Consider the following 16,260-nt stretch of genomic DNA (forward strand, 5'->3'; position numbering starts at 1 on the left):
GCATCTTGTTGATCTTCAAAAGTTGCATGGTGTGCTTGGCCCTGCTCGAATGCGCACCCACAGGGGGAATGCTGAGCAATGCAAACTCTGTTGGCCATAACTCAAGTGTGCAAAGTGCTTTGAAGTTTTGGAAAAGGCAATATGGAAAACTGTGCCTAGTTAGTCAGTGGTACAGTCCTGATTTTTAAAACCATGCTGACAGCTGCAGGTGCTCAGAGGTGACAGAATGGCTTTCTTGTTGCTTCCTCCTAGGACTTCGGAAACTATCACCTCGGTATGATGTCCTGGATCATACCTGTCTTCGTTGGCTTGTCGTGTTTTGGATCTGTCAACGGATCCCTCTTTACTTCTTCACGGTAGGTTTTTTGCGGGTTTCCTTTCCCGGTGCTTGCTCTTGGTCTGGAGCTGCTCTTGGAAGTGCAGCCATAGATGAACACAATGGGAAAGGTCCGGCGAGCGAGAGTGGTTATTTTTTAAGGTCTTGCCCAGGACCCAAAAGCCAGGCCTGTCAAGTCCTGTTTGTAATCCTGGCTTGAACGAGTGATCCCAGACAGCTTCTGGGGGTGGCTGGAAGAGTAACTGCTTTTTTGCCTTCAGGCTGTTCTTCGTGGGATCCCGGGAGGGCCACCTGCCCTCCATCCTGTCCATGATCCATCCCAGGCTTCTCACTCCAGTGCCTTCTCTCATCTTTACGGTAAGTGTCGTGTGGGCTTTTAGACCTGATCACATAACAAATTAATTCCAAGGATCCAATATATCCCTTGGTGAATTGTTCCCAAGATGGATTGCCTTCATGGGTCAAGTTGCTTCTTACCTAGGCTGAGTGAATATGTCTAGATTCCAGCCACTGGTTCTTACCTTTGCCTGGTACCTTTGGGTGGTAGATTGATGAACCCTTTACTATCAGGTTTTCTGTTCCTAGTGCATGTCCTTACAGACCGTGATTGAGTCCCACCTTCGTCTCTGTTTGTTTAAACTAAATAGATGGAATCTGTGAGTATTTGTGCTGTGTGATCGGAGGTGTGACTGCAGCATTTATGCTCAAACCCTTTGCAGCTTTAACTCGCTGACTTGCATATCAATAGTGGTGAGCTCGGACTCCAGGAATTCCTTGGGCTATTAGCCCATGCTAAAATCAGGGCAGACATGTCTTTACTGAGCTAGCTAAACTAAAACAAGCATGCATATGCTTGCAGCTATTACATCCCCCATTGCAATTTGGATGTATCCTGTGAGGCATATTTTCCAGTCTGGTTCTTCTCTGAATACTCTCCCATTTGTCAACCTCCTTGAATTATGGAAGCAGAACTTGGCACGTTATTTTAGTAGTAGTCACACCAGTGCCAAGCACAAGGGTGATATTGCTTCTCTACTCCTAAGCCAGATGCCTCTGTTTATACATCCAAGGATTGCGTTGGCCCTTATGGCTACGATATCACACTGGGAGTTTGCGCAGCTGGTTGTCCACTGTGAACTTCAGGTTCTCTTCGGAATCACTGCTTCCCAGGACCCTTGCTGCTTAAGACGCACAAAATAACTTACAGTAGTGTAACAGAAGTACAAGGGGACTGGCGTGGATAGGCTTGAGTGTGAGGATTGAAATGCTTTGGTTGAGCTGTATGGAAAGGACTTAGCCAGGAACAGCAGGCAGTGACTTAGATGAGGACAGAGGTGCCTCTAGCAGAGCTGTAGGGTGCAATCATTGTGCATTGTCCCTTCCACGTCTGGCTCTTCCATCACCTTGGATTCACTTTCCTTGCCACCTCCCCTCCCTTCTCGCCGCACTGGATATGTCTCTTGTTACCATAACATGTCCTTGGATAGCAGGTTTCATTTTGAAATAATTCCATGGAGTAGGTTAGTAAAAGTTCGGGCACCTCCACTAAGCTCGCCTGCATTTCCTTTGCTGTTTCTGGAGGGTGGATAGTTACCCTTTGGCAGTGTGTGTTGTTCTCTGCCCACTTGTCCTTTGGCTCATGGCTTTTGTTTCTGGTTGCAGTGTATTATGACCCTGATGTATGCCTTCTCCAAGGATATCTTCTCCGTCATCAACTTCTTTAGCTTCTTCAACTGGCTCTGCGTGGCTCTGGCAATCATCGGCATGATGTGGCTCCGCTATAAAAAGCCAGAGCTGGAGAGGCCCATTAAGGTGAGGATGGTGGAGCGGGAAGCCTTGCAGACACCATGCTATTCCTTCTGTGCCCCGGCTTTCCAGGATGCAAGTCTAATGGTGAAGAAAATGATGGGAATTAAAGGCTTCTGGGGAGAGGCTCTCTTACATGAAAAAATAAGAGGGAGAGAACCTGTGTAGGGAGGAGAGGACAGGGTGCTCTTTGCCACCTGAACAAGTCAGTTGGGTGCAACTCTGTAGTAGACAAAGCTTAAATGCAAATGAACAGGAGACCTCTGCCAAATGACTGTCTGCTGTTGGTTAAATACCTGTTAGGCAGGTGTCTGTGCCCAAAACTTCTCTGCTAATGTGAATTGGCTTCCTCACTGGCAGGGAGCCCAAGGGCTGATTTGGTTGCGGACATACCTTCAGCATTGGAGGTTGGCAGGCCCTTGAATAAGAAATATCACCCTGCCATAGTGGCTCTGGGTATTATTAGTAGAGGACTTCAGTCTCTGTGGTTCTCAATCAAATACTTTGCATCTGTAAGGAATTCACTTTAAATATACTCATTTTAGGAAATAACGAAGGGAGCTTTATTCTGTTTGTCCCTGGCTGCCCTGGAAACACTCTGGTGGGAGGCCAAGTCCATGTCAAGCTCTCCTTAAAGACTTGTACACCCCATTATGAGCCAGAGAGTATGCTCCAGCAACAAGTGATGCAGCCCGAAGGGAAAAAATAGTACGGACCTACACTGCAGCCTTCCCAGGGCATCACTTCTCCAAAAGAGCCAGACCGCTGTCAGAAGTGCCGTCCCTGGTAAAGGCAACGTAGTTGAATCCCCTAGTTTAAGAGTACCAAAAAGTCTGACTCAATGGCCTAAGTTTGCACTGGTGACAGTGCTATGTTTGGGATGATGGATCTGATGCTCTGGCCTGGAATGACCTGGAAATGAGAGCCTGGAAGTCTTGGGTCTGCTGAGGACTTGCTGTGTGGATTGGGAGAAGTCACTTAGTCCTCCTGTGTCCTTTTTAGCTGTTTTTAAGATTGGAGGATCCTTCCTTAACTCCCCAGGGTTGATAAAGAGCAACAGGTAAATGCCAAACTTCCTGACAGAAATCGAAACCTCACAGGCCTCTCACTCCAAGTCGTGGGCAGTCCGGTGTCTTTAGCAAAGAGCTGTCGTGGGGTCTCCTTCTAGCACAAAAACTGGTTTGATAAACTGCCCTGGCAAGTAACTGGCCTCTCTGTTTCTTACCAATTTTGACTAACTTCCTGCCTTTCTCGTGGTTTCTTTGCCCAGGTTAATGTGTTACTGCCCATTTTCTTCATCCTGGCTTGCTTGTTCCTCATTGTGGTCTCCTTCTGGATGACGCCGGTGGAATGTGCAACTGGTTTCGTCATCATCCTCAGCGGGCTCCCTATTTACTACTTTGGTGTCTGGTGGCAAAACAAACCCAAGTGGATCCTTCAAGGCATCTGTGAGTATCCAGCCAGAGAACATAGGATGCTACTGCAGCTTTTGCTCCAACCATTGTGATATTTTATTTCCTATTGAACCTGCAGAAGCAAGCGGCGCTGGCCACAATTTGCATTGCAAAGGATTTTGTGGTACTAGCTTTTGTGGATTTGTGTTGCTCAATCCAACTGGCCGTGGGTTGGAGCGAGCTGAGTGCTCAGTAGACGAGCTGACCAAAATGATCTGCCACCCTTTGTCATTGCAAATCACGGAGCAAATACAAAGGGTTTTTCTCCCAGCAAACAGGAAATGTATGGAAAGAGAAATCCTTTGGAAGAGCTGAAGTGCAAACTCTTTCTTAGGAAAACAGCATGCCAGCAAAGCAGGAAGAGAGATGAAGTAACACTGTAAAAATCTGGGTGCAGTCAGCCTATTTCTGACTGGGCAGAGATCACAACGAGTCCTGATGGGTCATAAGCATCACGGGCAGTGGGAGCAAAGCCCTCCTTGCCATTATAGCATGGCAGCAGCTTAAGGAAAAGTGAAGCATCCTGGAAGGTTTCTCTTGTGAGGGTTGCTTTTAGGGTATCTGTGCAAAATATGCACTATGGCATATTCTGAGGGGCTGTGATAGCACTGAGCTTGGCACCGTATAATCTTTGTGAACAACTGATTGAAGAAAGCTCTGTTTATACATCCAAGCTGTGTTGTCCAAGTAACTAAGCTCTACCATCTGTCTCCCAGCTCTGATACAAGGGGTTGACCTGGAAAAGCAGACAAGCTGAAACGCCCAACCTTTTGAGCAAGAATAGAACCTTTTAACAGCACACAACACTTTAATATGCTTGCTCTTTTTTTTTTAATTCTGAATATCAGGCTCAGTTCCTGGAAAAGTCATTTATACAGTGACTGCTTTGCAAATTATCATATTAACTATGTGCCACCACTGCTGGCTTTCTAGTCGAAATTATTCTCGGACACAGGATGAGAATCCTACAAATGTCTAATTAGAAACATATAATATATGTATTAATATGTGGTAGATAATTTGATTGCATCCTTCTAAAATGATTCTGGCCCTGCTAGTCTGTGTGTGTTAAAATCCACGTTAATTTGATCTGACACGCGACTGCCTCGGGTAATGAAAAGACTCAGTGTAGTAGCAAGGGGTCCACATCCCTTTGAAACACAAAGAGTATTGTCAGGGTAACTCGCAAGTAAAGTCTCTCAGCTTACAAACCACCCTTTGCAGGTTTGTCAATGAAATGCTTCCTGATTAAGTCCCTTCCCCTCCATTGTGCCCGCAGCACCCTGGTTTGATGTGACGAGGTTGCACACAAACGTGCTCTGTACATCCAGATTCACTCTTACGCTAGACACTGGTGACAAGGCCAGCGCTGCTGCGTTTTAAGCTAAATGTATGCATCTGTAGGAGCACGTTTTTTCAGAAGAGGAAGCAAAAATATCAGCTCACAACATGTATGCCAGCTCCTGTGATTTTTATCTGACTCAGTATTGGCTGCAAACTGTTCAGAAATCTAAGGCTGAGCTATGCCCATATGTGCTGGATGACACATGCATGGTAGTTTCCTGATGATTGCCATCGCTATGAGGTTAAAAGTTAAAATACATGTCACCTGGTCTGGTTACTGGAGGCATTGCTCTGTTTACTATACTCCAGCTGTTGTGGATAGAAGGTGTGTATGTGCACAGACTAGTATAGGCACTGAGCTTTGTTTTGTTGTCAAGCTATATATTATAGTATTTGGATAGAATCCTCCAGAGGCAAGACGCGCCTTTTGGAGGTGAAGAATATGAAACGCGGGACCAGGTTTCCAAGCTGAAACGCGCACAATTTAGTGCCTGGGTCTAAACCAGTCTGTGTTTCCTCCCTTCCAGTTTCCACAACAGTCCTGTGCCAGAAGCTGATGGAAGTGGTTCCACAACAGTCTTAAAGAAGGCCAGCACGGACTCTCGGCTTGAGAAAACGCACAATGCTGTTTGAGAACGACACAAAAGAAAAGGCATCTGATGCTTCTTCGATGAAACCTAGAGCACCTTGGCAGAGCTGCTGTGTCCCTGAGGCCCCACCACTCGCTCTGTCCCCTCTTCTTCTCCCCCATCACCACCCCCAGGCCAGGCAGCATGTTGGAGAAGAGTTCTTGGTACGATTTTAGTCCAGGACGAGGAGTTTCTGCCGGTCACCTCCAGAGACTGCAGCTCATTCACTAACAGTGAATCTCATCAGATTCTGTGTTTGTGTGTGTGTTTGTGTGCGTGTGCATGTGAGACTGAGGGCTCGACTTCAGTTCTGTTCACTGTTATTTAGTATCTTTATTTTTGGGGGTTATGGGGTTGTTGTTTTTTTATAATTTAAGATTAGCAGCTTAATTTCTTCGTCACAGATACTGCGAGTGCATCTGCTGACGTAATGGAAACAATTCCTAACGTTGCCAACCGTATGTGTCTGCCTCCTAAGGGACTGGGATTACACACTGCTGCGTAGCTACAGTCCTCCAAGTCAGGCTTGTTGAACCGCAACGAGCTGCGCTGACCTGCCTGCCAAGGCGACGTTCTTGGAAGACCTAGGCACCAGCAGACAAACCAAATGAACCAAAATAGGTGTGACACTGATTTTAAACAAGGTTCTGCACTGATTTCAGCCGAGTCCCTGCCCCATCTCTCTGTTGCCCCAACTCAGATGGAAATTTTATTTTTTAGACATTCATTTTAGTGATTAATTAAACTGTAAATCACTGGGCATACATTCCCCCCCCCTCCTTGAGGACTCCAGGTGCTGGTGCTCTTTATGGACCATCTCTTTATAGAGATGTTTGCAAAGCAAAGATCATTCAACGGGCTTTAGCTGTTTTGGCATCCGCTCACACTCACAAAAATATATTCTCTTGAACACTTTGGAGTCTGCCAGAAAAGGCCTTTGGGCAGCAATTTGCAAAAGGCTAGGCAGAGCAGAATTAGCATCATGGAGAGGACAGGGTATGTGCACGTGTGTATTGATTTTCATTCTAATGCTGAGATTGCTGGATCATGCTCAGTTGCCTGGTTTTCTGCCCTTTAATCTTACCCCTCTCTCTATTATTGGGCCAGTATTCTAGGCCACTTTTGTAGTTGCACTAGTCCTATTGTTGCCTGTGGATACATTTTATTTTGGACTCCTGTCATTTACCCCTGTAAAATTAGTATTAGGAAACAAGGTGGGTCCTGAAGATAGGGCTCCATGCAATAAAGCTGAGAAATCCCAAAGGCTTACTGAAAAATGATCAGAAGCCTGAGTCATGGGAAGGGTGCATTTTTCTGAAGTCTGTCTGCAGTCAGGCTCAGTGCCGTCCTTTCAAGTGTCCCTGTTTAGCATTCATCGTAACTGATGTTTGATCTGAAACCATTCATAAAGGGAATGCTTAAAACGGGTGCTCACAGCTCACCCCCTGCCACTGCCGAGGATTGTGTGTCCCTGTATGGATCATGTGATGGGTTTTTTAAATTAAGGCAATATTCACTTTGGATCTTTTTGATGACCATGTGGTGGACATGGCAATGAGTAGGTCTGGTGCAGAGGGAAACACAAGGGTCTCCACATGGCTGAAGTCCCTTGTTACCCATTTGTCGTACGTCTGGTGAATGTTACTTTTCCTTCACCATTCGTAGAAGCAGCAGGCTGGAAAAGTGCTCCTCCTTCCTGTAACACTGCAACACCAGACTCAACACAGATGGTGTTGGATCCCTTCTAATGACACTTAGCTGGTTCCCAACTAGGATCTGCATGTGAATACCTGGATGCTTTTTTGGGTGACTCCAGGGAGCTGGCACTTCCATTCCAGTCCATCTTCAACATAGTCTCATGCCTCCATAGAGGGCAATGCAACCTGCTGTGTGCATGTAGTCAGGGTCATTCTCTTAGGAAACATATCGCTTACTTAGCCAAAAATCTGTCTGTCTTAGCAGACTACAGGGTTTCCGTACTTAAGTACAATCATCCAAACGCTCTGTGTTCGTGGCGATGTTCTCTTTGAAACCAAAACATATTTTCCTTACAAAGAGAGCTACGCCGTTGCTTACAGGAATCTCCTTTATGCTTTCGTCCTGCCACTCCCTACACTAGGAAAAAGGGTAATTCAACTTTTGCCCTGCAGTATTGTTTTGTTGGCTTTTTTTTTTTTTTTTGTAAACCGAGATGCTTTGAAGTAGCGACCCTGTAGAGTTAGTGGCTGTCTGTTTTATATTGAGTTGTTTTGCCAGCACAGGGGATTTTTGGAAGGAGAAGCAATAAGCAGGCAGAGGATGCACTGGCCTTTTGTGAAGCAATTTAGCAGGGGGAGTTGGTAGCAATTCCAAACAGCAGCGAACACCACTGGCAGCTGTGGTGGGAGAAAATAGCCAATAGTTGTAGTAAAACCAAGAAGTTAAAATGTGCAGCTCTGTCATTGTCATTAAGAAGAAAACCCAAAAGCTTTATTCTTAGAAAATGTTTTGTGGAGTGGATGGCACCTTTTTCATGTTAACCTCTCACTTCCAGGGCACCCTATTTTCCATCCAGCCTGGGTCACTGGTGAACCAGGCGGTGTACTGATGCTACACAATGTGGAGCAGGAAGAGTGCTGCCTTGCATGGTGTAGGCATACCCAAAGTTGTAGCCATCCCATGGCTGTCTTAGGACCTATGTGCATCGAGGTGGTGGTCCTTAGATCCATTTTTAGTGGACAGGCATGTACACAGATAATCCCATGGCCTGTGCCTTTCCTCCGAAGTATGAATCCTTCCCAAGTCCAGGTTGAGCAGCTTTGGCTAGGTAGCATGGAGAAGCTTGCCCTGCCATCAACAGGCTGTGCTTATCCTGTGGGTATGAGACCCCTCGGTCCGTTGGACGCCTTCCTCTAGTGCTGCATTTTCTTTTTGATGTTCTCAGGGCCAGTCATATATGGGACCTGGTTTTAATTCCTTGATAGCTTCTGGCTGTTTTTAGCTCTGAGTGTTGTGTAGACTACTGCAGAAATAGCTGGGATGGGAGGAGGCATGGAGGGGGAAACGGGATTTTCCTCCCTCGCCCGTTCCAAGCTACACTAAATGGATAGCTGGTCCCAACAGATGTGGATCCAGACAAAGTTTGGGGGATGTTTTGTTTACATGGGTCAAGAATAGAGGAAAAAATTAATCGTCTCTTGTTTAGCCTTTAAAATCTATATAAAAATGGGAATGCACACTGAATAGTACCTCAACAAAAATAATCTTAGTTAAAACATTGACCTGGCTTGCCATTTCTTAATAACTTCTCTTCATTAGTTCTACCAGCTGCTAAAGATGTCCGTCTTGTATCTGTCTGTCTGGTCCTGTGATGAAACCATAGCCCCCTGCTGTGATATCACCTTTGTTTCCATGGCAATGATTCTGTCATAGGATAAAACTTCTCACCACAGGACCATGCAGATGGTGAATTTGGTGAGCCCAGGTGAAGATCTCGTAAGCTGTAGCACCTTCAAAATGCAGCTTGTCTTTCAGGGTCCTGATTTACTGTCTCTGATGGGCATGTCAGGCGGTTCCTGTCACCCAGGGGCGAGCAGCCCAGATATATTTCTTGGGGGGAGGGAATGGGTGGAAGGGTGGAGTTGAATGAGCTTCATTGGGGAAGGGGGGGGAAAAACTTAAAGCAATGTCTGCAAAGAGATGAACTTGCTATTACAGGTATTGAGGCCCTGAGTAGCATCTGTTGCTCAATGCTAAGGTTCATGACTATCAGCCAAAGGCACGAGCATGAGCTAATATAGCCCCAGGCTGAGTCTGTTAAACTGAGGCTTGGTGTGAGGAGAGTGATATCCAAGTGAAAGGTCTTTGCTGCTTTGCTGATGAAACACGAGGTGAGATGTGTCATTGGTGTGGGGGCACAAGTTCCTGAAGGTGGGTCGGTGCCAACATCTTTCCCAGAACCGAGTGGGTGTTTTCCACAATCAGTCATCCTGATTTATGCTCGAGATGAGCCAAAGGTCTGCTCATCTTCTCTTCCCTGCGCCCCCACACATGTATAAATAAAACCGCTGTTCCTTGTAAAATACTGACTGCTCTTTGATGTTGCCATATAGTCATTTCTCCTGATGAGCGCCATCGTTTGTAAACCCATCTAGAAGCCTGCAGTTGTGACTTCCAGGGTGACAGCTTTCTCCAGGATTCGTAGCACGGACGGGACCATGGCTGTCAAGTACAATAGCGTATAGATATGTTTTTTTTATAAGTGGTCATGAATTTAAGTAGTCCCATTGGTAACTGTACTAAATGCACCATCAATATTCTCTGATGCAAGTAGGGATTTCTTTAAGTATTCATGGGAAGAAAATAATTTTCCTTGAATACGCTGGGAAATGCATAGCGATACACAAGGGGTCAAAATAAATAAGTGCTCTTGATTGGGTGGGCATAGTTCATCGTGCTTTATAGAGTGACTTTTCTCTTGGACCTGAAAAGCTCACCGAAGTGAGAGGAGAAGGCGACCTTCTCCATCCCGACTACGTTCTGCCACAAACTGTTATGGCAAAATCATGTGAGGCTTGAAGCGAGTTCACTGGCAATTCTGTAGGGCAGTGAAGTACAATGGGTGGTGGGGTTTTTGGTTGGGTTTATTTTTTTTTATTTTGAAGTCATCCTGATTAGTTGCTGAGTTCCCTGTCGTGTTTGCAGCATTTTGCATCACGGATCATGTTTTCCGGGGAGCAGGTTTTTCTATTTAGTGGCACCCAATGCAGAAGCGAATCTAGAGGAACACTGTTGCTAGTGAGGAAAATTTAAAAGATGATCTGATTTGTCCCAAATTACATTGCTCGGTTGTTCTTGGCTTGCCCTGATGGGCTGAGGTGGGAGAATAGCTGCAACTCCACAGATGGTTTCTATTTCACCCAAATGCTGGCTGGTGACATAACCACGCCCTGGAGTTAATGAAGGCTACGGTTATTAAGCAGATGCTCCACTTGTTATTACACGACCTGGCCTCTGGCAGGATTTGAGAGGAGATGGTGATGGTCTGATCGCACGGAAATGCACGGTTACGCTGGTCTTCGTATGGCAGGGGTTTGCATCCCGATATGGGTTTGGCTGGGAGATCTTTTTCCCTTTTGTCTGTGAAAGCATCCCTTACGTAAAGAAATGCTGCAGTGTTTTGTGGTAAAGATCCTGAACTATTAGTACTCACAAAGTGCCCTCACTGTATTGGGGGACACTCTAGCACTTACAGAAAAGGGTTGTGTAACTCCTTTCAGTGACATCAAAGGGAAGGCTAAAGGACTATTATGCCATTCAGAATTTTAATGAAAAGAACAACCAAACAGCATTGAAGCAATGGTAACATTTGAGTCATATAGTAGAGCTTAACTGAGGGTAGGTCAGACGTGAGATGGCTTTCATTCCCTGTGGGACTTGGGCTGATGTTGGTATGCTGAAGCGTGGGAAGCTTCTGACATCAGCACGGCCCTTCACGGAGAATTGCAGCCTTGTCTTCACGCCGAAAGCCCGGAGAGCGGCTTTATCCGGCTGCAGGAAGTGGCATCCTGCTGTGGGAACGACGGAGCCTTAGCACAAAGGTATTAAACCCCCGAGCTCACGTGGGTGATATTCCCCGAGGAATTATGCATTTGCTCTCAGCAGTGGTGACTTTGTCCTAATGGGGATTTTATTTTGCCTGCATGAGAGCAATAGCAGTTGCATGGGGGGGCCCATTGGAAAAGACATCAGGGATAAAAGTTCGGTGGAGAAACCCGCGAGAGGCCCAGGTGCCATTCCCTGCCCCGCAACTTCAATCCTCTGTGCCCTCGAGCAGATCGCAGCGTCTCCCTCCCCCGGGAGAGCTGCAGAGCATGCATGCCCATTGGGTGCTCCACTAAATGCCTTGTGCTCGTTAACACTGCTGACATTCTGGACACAGAATGAATGAAAGATATTTAGTAGCTCTCAATTTTTTGCACGCTTTTTATGGCCATCATAGGTGTTCATGTTCAGCCCCATCTTGACTCTGCCCACATTTGAAGTGTCTCGCTTTTCTTTGCACTGGAACAAGTGGCATTGGCGGCACGCGGGTCAGTATGTGCTGCTGGGGCTCTAAGCAAGATGACACTTAGGCCTGCTTTGAACAGAAATAGATGATGATGGCTGTGCTCAGGAGTGTCCGAACCGGGGGGAGGGGGGGGTCACAAGGCTGATAGAAATTCAGTTGGAAAAGTCAGGTTTGCAGTGGACCTGGAATTGCAAGGCTAGAAAAATGAGGAATTGCTGCTTAAAAAGGTGCATCTATTAGAGCTCCCAATGCTGCTAAAGTCAAGAGAGCTGGAAATAGAAACTGGAAATAGCCCCTCGGGTTCGTGAAATAGCGCTCCGTTTAGCCCTATCGTTCCGAGAACACGAACAGATGTCACTTCCTCCAGTTCTAATGTTAATAAAAATATTTTTTTAAATATTGAATTAATTTTAGAAAGGCTTAAAGAGACTTTATACCTATTGCTAAATAATTTCCTATAGGTGACAGGCACTCCAGCACAAAGGACTGGCAGCTAGCCCCTTCGTTAAGGGCCCGAGCAATGCTGGAACATTTGAATGGGTCTCCTGCCCGGGGCTGAGTGTCACCTACATGGAGAAGGTCACCCTTGTTTGTTGAGGAGGACAGCATGAGGCCTACGTCCCATTTTAAACCTTGAAATATGTGGTTATAAGCAGTGACCACACCTCAGGCTAGTCCACTGAAAAGAAAAAAAAACCTGGGTGAAATTCACATCTTGTGAATAAATCTGAGTTTTCAGAGACAACTTTCTTCTAAAGTTAACAGATTTTTTTTTTTTATTATCTTAACACAGAGAAGAAAATCTAGATCTAATTTAGATTTTGTTATATCTGAGTGCTTTTTTAAAACAAAAAATATTTTACTAATTTAAATGTTGCTTTAGATGACTTTCTATTTATTTTAAGGGGTAAATATCTTTAGTCTTAATATTTCTACAGTAAGTGCTGTCTATTCACAATGTTTGCATTCCTGTCAACTGCTATTCCAAGACTGATCTAGCGTGCTGTTTTGATGCGCCAGTAGTGACTTAATCAAATTGCCTTGTAAAATGATGTGTCTGATGCAATGTATTATTTTTCTCTATCATTTCTAAATTCTTTTATTGTCTATACTTTAGGAAATCTGTTACATTTTAAATGTTTTGAGGGTTGCTTTCTTTCTTTTCTTTTTTTTTTTTTTTAACAAAGAAATCTCAATTATAACTGCTATTGCTTGTGTTTGCCTTGAAAGCTTTTATTTTGCAAAGGGTTGTCTACTTTGTCCTTTTTGTATAACATCCAGCCCATGACATCAGCATACATGGGCCTACAAACTGCATTTTCAAGGGTTCCTCTTGTAAGCAGGTGTGGGTGTGTATATGTGTACACTATAAAATAGCAATGGGAACTTGCACTTCGATATCCCCATCTCTATTCTGGGAATCTAAAAGCATTTCATGGACATAAGGCTGGACCCGATGATCTGCAAGGTCCCTTCCAGCTCCTAATAATAATAATCTATGAATCTATATTGTCTAAAAAACACCCTGGTTAACTACATATTATTTTTCCCTATTTTACGGATGGGGAGATTAAGGAAATTGAAAAATGGTCTGACACTGAATAAATTGCTAATGTTTGCACTAGAGCTAGGACTAGAACTTGGGGATCCTAACCCAACTACTGTTCTTTGCTTTTTGCGGTGAGAGTTGGGACTGGAGTTGTCCATGGGCTGGAGAAACGTGGGAAGCAGTAATGCTGAAAGAGACCAGGGCCCAGCCGTCAAACCGGAGATTACAATATGCTAAAGGAACCCAGTGACAGCACCGACACACTTGCCATGTGTCCGGGTAGTATAAGCAGATGCAATAGGTGCTTCTGGTCAGACAGACTCTCCTTGAAATATAAATGCTCCTGCAAACAGGAGAGAAGCTCCAAGTAAAGCAATAAAAGCAGTTGTTTGAAGTTACATAAGACCAAAAATGCAAAAAACACATCATTAGGCTAAGAGACCAATAAAGCAAGGCATGGCAGCTACCTCCAAATATTTGCTGGGTGTGAACAATAATGAGAGAAGGGAATTTACTACAGCAGGACAAAGGAGAACAATTCCCAATAATGAATGGAATCAGTTAAGGGATCTTTTCAGTTAAATACATTAAAAAGGGGATAATGAAATATGGGCCTTGTGAAATGTAATAAAGGGATCAGCGAGGCTGACAAGCTTCTGGCAGCAAGATGCATCGGGCTGTGGAATAATCTCAAAGGAAGCAATGGCAGTTGCACTTAAAACTAGACTGAACAACGTGTAAAAAAGTAGTTCATCTCCTCAGTCCACCCATCTGCAGTGTGAGAGAGACATGAAAGAAGGCTGGTTCCTGTCCAGAGCTTAAAACCAGCAGGGTGGAAAGGTGTGCTTCACCATCCAGCCTTCCCTGAGAGTTTCTCGGCAGTCTCCAATGATGTGAGTTGTTAGCTCTTGATCAAAGGAGTGGGATTCAGAGCTCTTTAGCAAAAACAACTTTGTAATCAGATGTTCGTTAGGCATTGATGGTGACTAGGTTTAAGCAAAAACAAAACCCATGGTTTTAGGTTGTTCTAGAGAAATCCCTTCTCAAAATTGGGCATCTGCACATAACCCAGACTTCATCTCAGGGTTGACCAGACCTAAACGTTCATTCGGGAAAACAAGTGAATAGGAAAAAAGCAATAAATGCCAGAGTACAGAGCACAAGGTTATTTTTCCTTCTGCACATCACCTTCAAACTACTCTTCCTCTTCATCTGCCATAGGCAAGAACTATGAATGATAGTGCTAGTTTGGAGAGCTGGATCATAGCCCAGCTAGTTATCCTACTGTTTAAGCCAAAGTGGTCCTTCTCACATAAAGATAGTATATAACTGAATAATTAAGTGGGAGAGAAAAGGCAATCTATCAAAGTAAAGGCAAAAGAAATAGCTCAAGGTGTGTGTGTCTCTGGGCTGGCTTGCCAATTAAGAATAGATCAACACCGTGGTCTCTTTACTATAGGCAAATCTATTGACATTATACTTCCCATAGTGGAAGCAGACACATTTAGAAGAACATATTTCAATACTTTTGCAGTAAACAGGCTACAGATGGATGATTTCCATGCACATTTTTCCAGCTATCATGTAATACAGACATTTTGAAAATGGTGATTTTGAAAGTGGTGATATATAGAAAAGCGGTACACCGAGTCCCTTCTGCACTGGAAGGAACTGATACAGGCAGAGCCTTGGTGGGATGCAATGCCGCATAATAGTACCGAGCTAGGATTTGGGAGACCAGGGCTGTGCGCCTCCTTCTGCTGCCAGTTTGCTGAATGCCCTTAGGGAAATCAGTCCCCCTCTCAGCGCTTTGTTTTCCCATCTCATGTTGAGATCTGCAAGGAACCACACGATAGGACAATGCAGTGTCCGTGTTCCTCTGAAACCTTCCTGCTTTTAAATTGCCCAACAAAATCCAAAGTCATGCAGCCTGGGCGGATGAACCAGCTTCCCCTTGTGAAGTTTCTGAGACTAGAAAAGTGGGGAGAGAAGTTTATCTGTTCTTTCATCATTTTTAACTACTTTTTAGTAGCAGACTACTTTGCAAGGAGCCTTGCTTCCTAATGAACCGCATTCCATCAGTAAATGGTTCCTGAAGTAAATTGGATTCACTTTTTGATCTTGCTTGAATAAAAAAAAAAAAAAGGAATTGTTGCCTTGAAGTCTTGTTCAAATACGCACTGCAGGAACTTTTTCCTGGATTTGGATCAGTCAAAAGTCAACTCCACACAATGCAATTACCCATCAGTTATTCCAAGCATTGTTATAGTTGTTATTTGCCCTGCAGGCATTTGAATGGATGGCCATGTTGCTATTATGAGGCTAGCTGGTGAGCGTGAGCACTAGAAACAATGTGAGGGGATGCATTGCATAAGTTATTAGGAAATCTGGGAAACTAAGTGGGAGTATAAGACTCATTTAAAAGAAAACAGCTCCTGTTTTGCACTAAGAGCCTTGTTGCAGTCCACTCTTGCTTAAGAAATTGGCTGCATCCCTTTTGAAGCCTTAATAGTCTTCAGCCATGTAAACTAATCGGAGCCTGCAGTTCTGTCTTTCCTAAGATAACTTGCAGGTTTTCATTTGTCCCTTCTAAGGTGCTAGATATCTATGCCTGCCCATGCATTTGTCATATGCTGGAGCTGAGATTTCAAAGTGCCCAAGTCCTAGGAGCACAAGGCCCATTGAAAGTTGCTGGAAGGGATGCTCCTTAAAATAGTTACTGTACATCAACTTTTCCGTTAGGCACCTCACTGCATTATCATCCGGTTATTCAACCAATGAAGCAATTACAAGCAAAGACTCGGTTTAAATTGACCAGGGTCAGAACGGCCCAGAAGTTTTCAAGCCGTCCAGTGTGTTGTTTAACATTTGCCTTAATGACTTGGAATAATAAAAGGGTTGGAATACAAGCCATACAAGGCAAGTTTGGGAGACCTAGATATATCTAGCCTCCAGAAAATGAGAGTAAAGGAGAACATGATAGCAGCTTTCACATATTTGAAGGTCTGCCTCAAAGCAGAGGAAGCACAGCAGCTCTCCTTTGCCACAGAGCACAGGACGCAACGCAATGGGTTGAGACTGCGTTCAAGATT

General features: G+C 44.7%; 1 protein-coding gene across 1 annotated transcript in view; it reads left to right on the forward strand.

Moving 5' to 3' along the window:
• The window catches only part of SLC7A5 (solute carrier family 7 member 5), a 49,546-nt gene extending 34,301 nt beyond the window's left edge, over positions 1-15,245 (forward strand). Inside the window, exons 6-10 of the mRNA XM_090062440.1 lie at positions 253-356; positions 598-694; positions 2,000-2,149; positions 3,414-3,591; positions 5,469-15,245. Of these exons, the coding sequence (XP_089918566.1) occupies positions 253-356; positions 598-694; positions 2,000-2,149; positions 3,414-3,591; positions 5,469-5,524 (585 nt within the window). The 3' untranslated portion in view covers positions 5,525-15,245. The remainder of the gene's footprint in view (positions 1-252; positions 357-597; positions 695-1,999; positions 2,150-3,413; positions 3,592-5,468) is intronic.
• The last annotated feature ends 1,015 nt before the right edge of the window (positions 15,246-16,260 follow it).

The sequence above is a fragment of the Crocodylus siamensis genome, chromosome 9 (assembly GCF_052110815.1).
Source record: "Crocodylus siamensis isolate JL-2025a chromosome 9, ASM5211081v1, whole genome shotgun sequence".
NCBI classification, from domain to species: domain Eukaryota; kingdom Metazoa; phylum Chordata; order Crocodylia; family Crocodylidae; genus Crocodylus; species Crocodylus siamensis.